A 12,121-nucleotide genomic window follows, 5' to 3' on the forward strand; every position below is an offset into this window, starting at 1 on the left:
GGACACAGGTTTGTGCCCCGGTCCAGGAAGATCCCACATGCAGCGCAATGGCTGGGCCCGTGAGCCATGGCTGCTGAGCCTGCGCGTCCGGAGCCTGTGCTCCGCAACAGGAAAGGCCACAACAGCGAGAGGTCCGCATACCGCAAAAAAAAAAGACACATGCACCCCAATGTTCACTGCAGCACTATTTACAATAATCAGGTCATGAAAGCAACCTAAACGCCCATCGACAGAAGAATGGATAAAGTAGATGTGGTACATACTATACAATGGAATATTACTCAGCCATAAAAAGGAACGAAATCGGGTCGTTCGTAGAGATGTGGATGGACCTAGAGACTATCATATAGAGTGAAGTAAGTCAGAAAGAGAAAAACAAATATTGTATATTAACACATATATGTGGAATCTAGAAAAATGGTACAGATGAAGCGGTTTACAAGGCAGAAATAGAGACACAGATGTAGAGAACACATGTATGGATGGACACCAAGGGGGAAAGCAGGGAGGGGGGGATGAATTGGGAGATTAGGATTGACCTATATACACTAATATGTATAAAATAGATAACTAGTAGGAACCTGCTATATAAAAAATAAAAGAAAACTCAAAAGAAAAGAAATCTCTAATGACTCACCGCTTCCTATAAGAAAAAGCCCAGATTCTCCTGCCTCGAATACAGACCTCTCTCTCCTAAGCTATCTCCAACTGCTAGGTGAGAGACTCCTAGTGACCCTAGAACATACAACCATTATTCCTGATGCCATGCTTCCTCTACTGTTTGCCACTCTCCCACTTCACCATCCCAAATCTAGACCATCCTGTGAAGATGACTGCCAAGACCCGCTTTTGCCTTGAAACTCTCTCTCTGTACTCAAGCCCACAGTAAAGGCCACATCTCTGGCCTCTCTGCCTTTGCTACTTGCATCAGTCATTCTGTGCTCATCAAAGACTGCCTTGCACAGTTATGTAGCATTTTAAAAGTGTACACTTTGATTCCTCAGCTGGACTATGAGCTCCTTAAGGCTAGGATTCACATTTTACAATTTTGGGGGTATTTCTCAAAGCCAAAGACAATGCCAGGCATATTATAGGCAAGTTCTAAATTCTTGTTAACTATTAAACATATATCTTAAATTCTTAGAAATGTTTCTTTTGGCTCTCTTCAACTGGGGACTTAAAATTGAACAAATCCACAGATTTCATATAATCCTAATGCTTCCACATATAATCAAATAATTTAAAACTTACAAGGAACAGGAGGAAAAAGCTCCTCAGGACTTTCAGTCCCAAGTTACTTACCATTCTTCATCACTACATTGGACCAGACATTGGCATTCAAGGCTTGAACAATTCGCTTTACTCCTGTAGATTCTGGGAAGTCATCTAATCAGGGAGGAAAAAATATATATATTTATACATGCACTTATACATACACATATATATATACACACTCAGCCCTAAATATTCATGAGGGAATAGCTCCAGGACCCCCCTCCCCACTGTGGATACCAAAATCTGCAGATGCTCAAGTCCCTTATATAAAACAGCATAGTATTCATATATAATCTACCCACATTGTCCCATTTTTTTTTCCTCCCATATACTTTAAATCATCTCTTAAATACTTAAAATACCAAATACTATGTAAATTTTTTGGAATTTTCTGGAATTTTTCTTCCAAATATTTTCAGCTTGCTGTTGGTTGAATCCATGGAAGCAGAACCCTTGGATACAGAGGGCTGACCGTATATGTATATATAGCCCACAAGCCACATTTTTAAACAACTGTGGCTTAATTATCTTGCTCATTTAGTTGTTACTTCACATTGTAACAAGTAAAAAAAGGGAAAAAATTAAGGAAATACAAAGCTCAGAGCTCCTGTCAAGAATATTCTAGAAACTGGAGAGTGATCAAGATGGCGGAGGAGTAAGACGTGGAGCTCACCTCCTTCAACAAATACATCAAAAATATATCTACAGGGGCTTCCCAGGTGGCGCAGTGGTTGAGAGTCCGCCTGCTGATGCAGGGGACACGGGTTCGTGCCCCGGTCCGGGAAGATCCCACATGCCACGGAGCGGCTGGGCCCGTGAACCATGGCCGCTGAGCCTGCGCGTTCGGAGCCTGTGCTCCGCAACAGGAGAGGCCACAACAGTGAGAGGCCCACATACCGCAAAAAAAAAAAAAAGTAGTTAAAAAAATATATATATCTACAGGTGGAACGATTCTCACAGAACATCTACTGAACACTGGCAGAAGACCTCAGACTTCTGAAAGGGCAAGAAAATCTCCATGTTACCGCGTAGGACAAAAGAAAAAGAAAAAAAGAGAGAGAAAGGAATCAGGACAGGACCTGCACCCCTGGGAGGGAGCTATGAAAGAGAAAAGGTTCCCACACCCTAGGAAGTCCCCTCACTGGCAGGGAGATCAGTCAGGATAGAGGGGGAGCTTCGGCGCCTTGGAGGAAAGTGCAGCAACTAGCTGCAGAAGGCAAAATGGAGGAAGACCTACACAGACAGTCAGTATGGCTGCCCTGCACTCCCCAGCCTGAGACATGCATCCGTTGGTGCAGGTGGGGGCTGGGTGCTGGAGCTTTGGAGGTCAGACCCAGGGAGAGGACTGGGGTTGGCTGCACAGAGATAGCCTGAAGGAGCTGGAGTGTGGTAATGGCCACAACCAAGGGTGTACATGGAAGAAGCCTGGTCCCCGCCACAGAGGTAAGGTGCCACTGCTGGGGGGCATGCAAGGAGAGGGGAGGACCGCTTTAGGAGCCTCCTTCCCCATGCGCATGGTATCACGTGACAGGACACAGCCTACACGAGCTCTCAGGGCAGGCATGAGCTGCCGCAGGCACTGAGAGATCCAGGAGCAGGCGCCAGTTGCTGCCCCCACCATTGTGGGATCCAGAAGCACACATGAGCCGCTGCCGTGGGCCCTGGGAGTGGGCACCAGCCAGCGCTGCCACTGCAGGCTGTTATCCCCTTGATAGGGAGCGCACAAGAGCTGCAGCATCTGCACACCCCCTATCAAGGGGATAACAGCCAGCACATGCTGAGGAAAGATGCAGAAGGCATCCATATGAAAAGCAGCCCTTGCACCAAATACATTAAACCCGCACAAGCTACACAGGGATGCTCCTGCATATAAACAGCCTTCCAAGATCACAGTAGATAACTGTTTTTCCTAAACTCACAGAGTAAGAGAAATATACACAAAATGAAGAAGCAGAGAAACCACTCCCAGTTAAAAGACCAAGAGAATCCCCCTAAAAGAACAATGAAACAGACCTCTTCAGTGTAACGGACACCGAGTCCAAAAAGGAGGTAATGAAAATACCAAAGGAATTAAGAAAGGCTACCGAAAGAAATGCAGATTACTGTAAAAAGAAACTAGAAACTATAAAGAGGAGCCAAGAAAAATCAGAAAATTCATTTCCCGAGATTAAAGCTGAGCTAAAAGCAATGACTAGCAGAATGAATAATACAGGAGAACGAATAAGTGATCTGGAAGATAAAATAATGAAAATCACCCAATCAGAACAGGAGACAGAAAGCCAAATGAAAAAAAAAGAAAACAATATAAAAAGACCCACGGGATAATATAAAGCATGCCACTCTATGCATAACAGGGATTCCAGAAGGAGAAGAAAGAGAAACGGAGATTGAAAAGGTATTTGAAGAAATTATGCCTGAAAAGTTCCCAAACCTAAAAAAGGAAACAGTTATCCAGATACAGAAAGCACAGAAGGTCAGGAACAAAATGAACCCTAACAGACCTACACCAAGACATATTACAATCAAAATGGCAAAAGTTAAACATAAAGAGAGGATTCTAAATGCAGCAAGAGAAAAACAAAGAGTTAATTACAAGGGAACCCCCATAAGGCTATCAGCTGATTTCTCTACAGAAACACCACAGGCCAGAAGGGAGCAGAAAAACATATTTAAAATCTTGAAAGGGAAAAATCTGCAATCTACAATGCTCTACCCAGCAAAATTATCATTTAGAATAGGAGAGAGAAAGAATTTCTCAGAGGAGCAAAAACTAAAATAATACAGCAATACTAAACCTAACCTAAAAGAAATATTCAGAGGTCTCCTCTAATTTGAAAAGAAGCAAGAAGATATAGGAAAGAGGAAATCACAACTGGAAAGTAAATCACTTAAATAAGCCAGTATACAGATGGAAAAAATATTTTTTAAATCAGTTTGTGAAAGAGATGATAAACGCAAGGAAGAGCAAAAGGATAAACATAAAGATGTAAAAGAGGACATCAAAATCATAAAATGTGGGAGAGGAGAGTAAGAAAATGTAGATTCTTTTTTTTAGAATGCATTTGAGCCTATATGACTGTCACTCTAAAGCAAGCAGATATAATAAGGAGTTAACATACTTGAAAAACAGGGTAACCATAAATCAAAAACATACAATAGATTCACCAAAATCAAAAAGAAGAGAACACAAGCATAAAATAAAATCATCAAACCACAAAATGAAAAACAAAAAAGAAAAAGAAAGGGACAAAGAAGAAACACAGCATCAACTGGAAAACAAGGTTTAAAATGGCAATAAATACAGATTTATCAATAATTACCTTAAATGTCAATGGACTAAATGCTCCAATCAAAAGACAGAATGGCAGACTGGATAAAAAAACAAGTAAGTACAATATGCTGCCTACAAGGCACCCACTTTAGGGCAATGACACACACAGACTGAAAGTGAGGGTACGGAAAAAAGACATATCATGCAAACGGAAATGACAAGAAAGTGAGGGTCGCAATACTCACGTCAGACAAAATAGACTTTAAAACAAAGGCCATAAAGAAAGATAAAGACACTATATAATGACAAAAGGATCAATAAAAGGAGAGGATTTTACACTCATCGACATATATGTACCTAATATAGGAAAACCCAAATACATAAAACAAATACTAACAGACATAAAAGGAAAAATTGACGGGAATACAATAATAGTAGGCAACTTTAACACCCCACTCACATCAATGGACAGATCTTCTAGAAAGAAAATCAATAAGGCAACAGATATCCTAAATTATACAATAGAACAGTTAGACTTAATTGATATTTTCAGGACATCATATTCAAAAAACCCAGAATACACATTCTTTTCAAGTGCACATGTAATATTCTCTAGGACTGATGATATACTAGGGCACAAAACAACAGAGCCAGATTCACCACAAAGAAAAGAGAGAGAACCCAGATAAACAAAATAAGAAATGAAAAAGGAGAAATATCAACCAAGACCACAAAAATACAAAACAACCATAAGAGAATACTATGAACATTTATATGCCAACAAATTCAACAACCTAGAAGAAATGAACAAGTTTCTAGAAACACACAGCCCATCAAAATTAAATCAAGAATATAACAGATAATTTAAAACGACCTATCATTAGAAGTGAAATTGAATCTGTAATTAAAAGAAAAAAAAAAAACTCCCTACAAACAAAAATCCAGGACCAGATGGCTTCACAGGTGAATTCTACCAAACATACAAAGAACTTTTACCAATCCTCAAATTCTTCCAAAACACTGAAGAGGAGGGAACACTCCCGAAGACGTTCTATGAAGTCACTATCACCCTGATACCAAAACCAAACAAAGATACCACCAACAAAGAAAATTACAGGCCAGTATCTTTGAGGAATATAGAAGCAAAAATTCTCAACAAAGTATTAGCAAACTGAATCCAACAAAATATACAAAAGATCATACACCATGACCAAGTGGGATTCATCCTAAATTCATAAGGATGGTTCAACATATGCAAATCAATCAATGTGATACACCACATCAACAAAAGAAGAGACAAAAACCACATGATCATCTCAATAGATGCAGAAAAAAACACCTGACAAAATCAACGTCCATTAATGATAAAAACTCTTACCAAAGTGGGTATAGAGGGGACATATCTCAACACAATAAAAGTTACTTATGACAAACCCACAGCCAATATACTCAATGATGAAAAGCTGAAATCCTTCTCTCTAAAATCTGGAACAAGAATGCTCAGTCTCCTCACTTCTATTCAACATAATATTGGAAGTCCTGGCCACAGCAATCAGATACAAAAAAGAAAATGTATCCAAATTGGAAGGGAAGAGGTAAAATTGTCACTGTATGCAGATGACATGAAACTATATATAGCAAGCCCTAAGAATGCCACACAAAAACTACTAGATATAATAAATGAATTCAGCAAAGTAGCAGGATACAAGATTAACATTCAGAAATCAGTTGCATTCCTTTACACTAACAATGAAATATCAGAACAGGATTGTAAAAAACAAATTCCTTTTAAGGGCTTCCCTGGTGGTGCACTGGTTGAGAGTCTGCCTGCGATGCAGGGGACACGGATTTGTGCCCTGGTCCGGGAAGATCCCACATGCCGCGGAGCGGCTAGGCCCGTGAGCCATGGCCGCTGAGCCTGCATGTCTGGAGCCTGTGCTCTGCAACGGGAGAGGCCACAACAGTGAGAGGTCCGTATACCGCAAAAAAAAAAAAAAAAATTGCACCCAAAGAAAAAAAAAGGAATACCTAGGAATAAATCTTATCAAGGAGGTGAAAGACTTATATGCTGAGAACTATAAAACATTAATAAAGGAAATAAAAGAGGATTCAAAGTGATGGAAAGATATCCCATGCTCTTGGATAAATTAATATTGTTAACATGGCAATACTACCCAAAGCAATTTACAGATTTAATGTGATCCCTATCAAATTATCCATGACATTTTCCACAGAACTAGAACAAATAATCCAAAATCTTATTACGGAACCATAAAAGACCCAGAATTGCTACAGCAATCCTGAGGAAAAACAACAAAGCAGGAGGCATAACTCTCCCAGACTTCAGAAAATACTAAAAAGCTACAGTAATCAAAACAGTGTGGTATTGGTACAAAAATAGGCATACGGATCAATGAAACAGAGCAGAGAGCACAGAAATAAACCCACACAACTACAGTCAATTAATCTTTGATAAAGAAGGCAAGAATATACAATGGAGAAAAGACATTTGCTTCAGCAAGTAGTACTGGGAGAGTTGGACAGCTGCATGCAAATCAATGAAGTTAAAACACACCCTCACACCATACACAAAAATAAACTCAAAATGGCTTAAAGACTTAAATATAAGACATGACACCATAAAACTCCTAGAAGAGAACATAGGCAAAACATTCTCTGACATAAATTGTACCAATGTTTTCTTAAGTCAGTCTCCCAAAGCAATAGAAATAAAAACAAAATTAATCAAACTTACAAGCTTTTGCACAGCAAAGGAAACCATAAAAAAAATGAAAAGACAACCTACAGAATGGGAGAAAATATTTGCAAATGATGCAAGAGACAAGGGCTTAATCTTCAAAATATATAAACAGTTCGTACAACTCAACAACAAAAAAACAAACAACCCAATCGAAAATGAGCAGAAGACCTAAAGAGACATTTCTCCAAAGAAGACATACAGAATGTATGCACAGTAGGCACATGAAAGACATATAGAATGTATGCACAGTAGGCACATGAAAAGATGCTCAACATCACCAATTATTAGAGAAATGCAAATCAAAACTACAATGAGGTATCACCTTACACCAGTCAGAATGGCCATCATTAAAAAGTCTACAAATGACAAATGCTGGAGAGGATGTGGAGAAAAGGGAACCCTCCTACACTGCTGGTGGGAATGTAAGTTGGTACAGCTACTATGGAAAACAGTATGCAGGTCCTTCAGAAAACTAAAAATAGAATTACTACATGATCCAGCAATCCCACTCCTGGGAATATACCTGGACAAAACTATAATTCAAAAAGATACATGCGCCCCTATGTTCACAGCAGCACTGTTCACAATAGCCAAAACATGGAAACAACCTACATGTCCATCAACAGATGAATGGATAAAGAGGATGTGGTACATATATACAATGGAATACCACTCAGACATAAAAAAGAACTAAATAATGCCATTTGCAGCAACATGGATGCAACTAGAGATTATCATACTAAATGAAGTAAATCAGAAAGAGAAAGACAAATACTTTATGATATCATTTACATGTGGAATCTAAAATATGGCAGAGATTTCCCTGGTGGTGCAATGGTTAAGAATCTGCCTGCCAATGCATGGGACATGGGTTCGAGCCCTGGTCTGGGAAGATCCCACATGCCACAGAGCAACTAAGCCCATGCACCACAACTACTGAGCCTGTGCTCTAGAGCCCACAAGCCATAACTACTGAAGCCCACGCTCCACAACTACTGAAGCCCACACGCCTAGAGCCTATACTCCGCAACAAGAGAAGCCACCACAATGAGAAGCCCATGCACCGCAATGAAGAGTAGCCCCCACTCGCCACAGCTAGCGAAAGCCCAACACAGCCAAAAAAAAAAAATAATTTATAAAAATAAAAAAATTTAAAAAATAAAATATGGCACAAATGAACATATTTACAAAACAGAAACTGACAGAGAACAGACTTGTGGTTGACAAAGGGGCATAGGGGTAGGGGAGGGATGGACTGGGAGTTTGGGGTTAGTAGATGCAAACCATTACTATAGAATGAACAAACAACAAGGTGCTACTGTATAGCACAGGGAACTATATTCAATATCCTGAGATATTTTCCATAATGGAAAAGAATATAAAAAAGAACGTACATATACATGTATAACTGAATCACTTTGCTGTACAGCAGAAATTAACACAACATTGTAAATCAACTATACTTCAATTTGAAAAAAGAATATTCTAGGAACTAAAACAATTAAATAAATACACAGTATAAAAGGTTTATACAATAAAGTCAACCCCATTACCTCATGAATGGAATCCACTCATATTCCCCTGAAAATGTTAGTTTCCATCAATTACACAACTTAATTAGTTTAGTATGGGTACTATTTTGCTTCTGGACTTTAATTGATACTACTCAAAATGACAGGGCAGTAATCCCAGTTAGTACACCAATAATAAGGTGGTATTCTTAGCTACAATGTACCAATAGGTATGAGTGTGTGCAAAGGAAATGGAAATCCTTCAGCTAATGAGTATTGTAAGACTGCATATGGAAAATAACAGCAGAAATAGTTTTCATGTGGTTTAAAGAGAAAAGTCTCCTAAGAGTTTACGGAGCACAGTCCATATAGAACCTGTCTCTAGTGGCCTGGCCCAGTCCTGGGTGGTTTAAAAGGAAGAGCACAGAATTAGAAGTCAGAAGATCTGAATGTGAACCCAGGCTCTATAACTTATTAGCTATTCGATTAAGGGCAAATCACTCATGCTATTCTCAAAGAAAAGTAGGGATGACACCACTATGTACACCTCTCCCATAGAAAAGATGCACTGGAACTAATAATTTACTGGTGTAACCTTCCCCTCTAGACTAAAAACTTTTTGAAGGCAGGAGTCATATCTCACTGAGTTCTCACTCACTACTTATTCTCACTACCTAAACTAACATGGTGCCTGAAAGACACAGTAACTCATGAACTGATGACTCATTTAAAGAATACCACCCTACCAACCTAACAGAAATATGGGAAGGGTAAAACTGAAAATACTCTACAAAGATGAGTTTATCACCATCAGTGTTTAAATGAAGCAATAAAAGCTATGTTTATCTTAACTATGAATGATTCAATTCTTGAAAGAATAACTAATACTTCAGATGATATAACCAGGAACCAAAAATATGATCTGAAATAAAGAGCCAGAATCAATAAGTTGAATTTAATACAAAGAAGCATAAAGTCTCATACTGATGTTTGAATAACACATGCCAATAAAGGATGAGGGTATATGGCTTGGGAACAGTTTGCATTAAAACATTCTAGGAAGGTTTTAGTTAACTTACATAAAGATGATATGTTGAAATCTATTTTAAGGTTAAGCTGAATTAGGGAATTCCATGGCACTCCAGTGGTAAGGACTCCACAATCTCACTGCCATGGGCCCCAGTTTGATCCCTTGTCGGGAAACTAAGATCCCACAAGCTGTGCAGCATGGCCAGAAAAGAAAAAAGAGTCTTAAATACAAGACACAAAATCATAATAAAGGAACAAGATTGAATAAAATAAAAGATTAAGCTGAATTAATACAAGAACACTCCTCAGACGGGGGCAAGGAGAAGCACAGTGGTATAAAGGAGCAGAGATTCCAAAATAAAAACAGATAAAATAAATGACTCAAATGTTGACCCTCAAGGACAATGGGAAGAAGAGAACATTCTAATGCCAGAAGTAAGCAATCACACACATGCTCACATACATGAAACAGGCACAAGTTTAAGGAGTCCTAGAAAAACATGGAAGAGAAACTATACTTATTTTCAATATTCTTAAAAATGTACAGCAAGAAAAATCAGGCTTTTTCTTTCATTTTTGTCCTCTTCTTCTCAGGCAGGGCTTTATTCCTTAAGGTAACAACATTTGCAAAACTTCTAAATAAGCCAGGATATAAAAAAGTGTTTCTTAATTTCTTTTTTTAAAAAATACAGGTTTCACGTAATAATTACTTTTAGCCTCTCTATGCACTTTAATTCATGTTGGCTGCCCTACTTAGAACGTCTTTTACAACAACTGGCATCTTGCTACCAGTCCTCTAACTCTAAGTCCAGTACCTTCTCCATTTCCTCCCCATGGAGCTGTTGACATGTGAGATTTCACATACCAATGTGTTCTCTGAACTTCTGAAGATAAATAACCTCTTCCGTCTCTGAAACACCATAGCACCAATATACATATTTTTATAATACTTATGATGTTCCACTTGGTAATTCAATTGTTTGTATACCTGTTTCATCTCTTATACCAGATTATAAGGTTTTGGTGGGCCAAAACCCATCTTATCTTGGTAGATTCCACAGCAGCTAGCATAGCTGTACTTGGAAGAAAAGATGAGAAGAGGAATGGGGGAAGGGGGAAAAAGAGGCAGAATAAATAGAAGGTCCAAAGTATAGTAGAAGACAGGTAAGTGCAGAGTTACCCCGGGGGTGTGCATTCTGGGTCTATTTGTGGGTTCAAATATCCAAAAGACATACAAATAGTATTGACGTGTCCCCTAGGGTTCCTGGGAATTCAACCTCAGGTTACTAGGAATTCTAAATAAGAAACATAAACTTTAACTATTTATGAATATAGATCAAACCCTCCTTTTTTTGGCAGCAGAGAAAGGATAAGAGACTGGGAAAATGACTAAGATTTAAGGTAGAAATCTCTACCTTTACCCATAAGAAAAACAAACATTTCCAAAGTCCTAAAATGGGTGGTAAAACCAAATAAATGGATTATGCAATTACCAGACTGCATCAATGGATTCTGCACAAATCTTTTCAAAGAGCTAGTGAAAAATGTGTTTTGAATATCACTTTGATTCTTCTTCCCTGAACTAAAATAATCGCTCATATCTGAATCCAAATGCCATGCTTTCTCCTGACACATAAATACTTACCATCCTCCTCAGGCAACTCTTCTGGACTAAGTTCTACTAATTCAAAGCCATGTTTGATACACCACTCTTGAGCCTTCTGTCGGTTTACACCTAAAATAACATGCAAAAGATTCTTTATAAGCAAAAATAAAATAAAACATGAATATTGCTGCAATACTCTCCACAATCTCAAAGTGTTACCTTTAATGTCAATGTTATTCTAAAGGCATACTAAATAAATTAATATAAGGAAAATGATTTCTCAAACCCCAAGTGTCTGTTCTTAAAAAATAAAATGTACATATTGCAAGATTACAAAGAGAAATAGCTGAAGATATTTTTGGAAGGTAATAAAATCACACAAGACATACTGTTCTAAGTTAAGGAAACCAATGTATTGTCTACCAAGGAATGGCAAGTGGAACAACGTATGTACCACCTACAATCCCACTGGAGTGCCTTACCATTTTCAGACACTCTATCGCAAACCAAGATCATCACCTCAGGTAACCATGCTTCTGCCAGTGGAAGCCAGGAGGAAACACTATCAAGACCAGATTTCTAGAGGGAGGAGAAAGAAACATAGAAACAAAAACAGAAAAAGAGACATTAAGAGAACTCACAGAAAATGCAAGGTTAAGAAAAACAAA

General features: G+C 38.5%; 1 protein-coding gene across 3 annotated transcripts in view; it reads right to left on the bottom strand.

Moving 5' to 3' along the window:
• Positions 1-12,121, bottom strand: part of AAGAB (alpha and gamma adaptin binding protein) — an 86,659-nt gene that overhangs the window by 45,760 nt on the left and 28,778 nt on the right. For all 3 annotated transcript variants that reach the window (XM_067751708.1, XM_067751713.1, XM_067751703.1), the window contains exons 3-5: positions 11,936-12,032; positions 11,493-11,582; positions 1,303-1,386 (exon numbers count right to left, since the gene is read on the bottom strand). In XM_067751708.1, coding sequence (XP_067607809.1) covers positions 1,303-1,386; positions 11,493-11,582; positions 11,936-12,032 — 271 coding nt within the window. The remainder of the gene's footprint in view (positions 1-1,302; positions 1,387-11,492; positions 11,583-11,935; positions 12,033-12,121) is intronic.

The sequence above is a fragment of the Pseudorca crassidens genome, chromosome 1 (assembly GCF_039906515.1).
Source record: "Pseudorca crassidens isolate mPseCra1 chromosome 1, mPseCra1.hap1, whole genome shotgun sequence".
NCBI lineage: Eukaryota > Metazoa > Chordata > Mammalia > Artiodactyla > Delphinidae > Pseudorca > Pseudorca crassidens.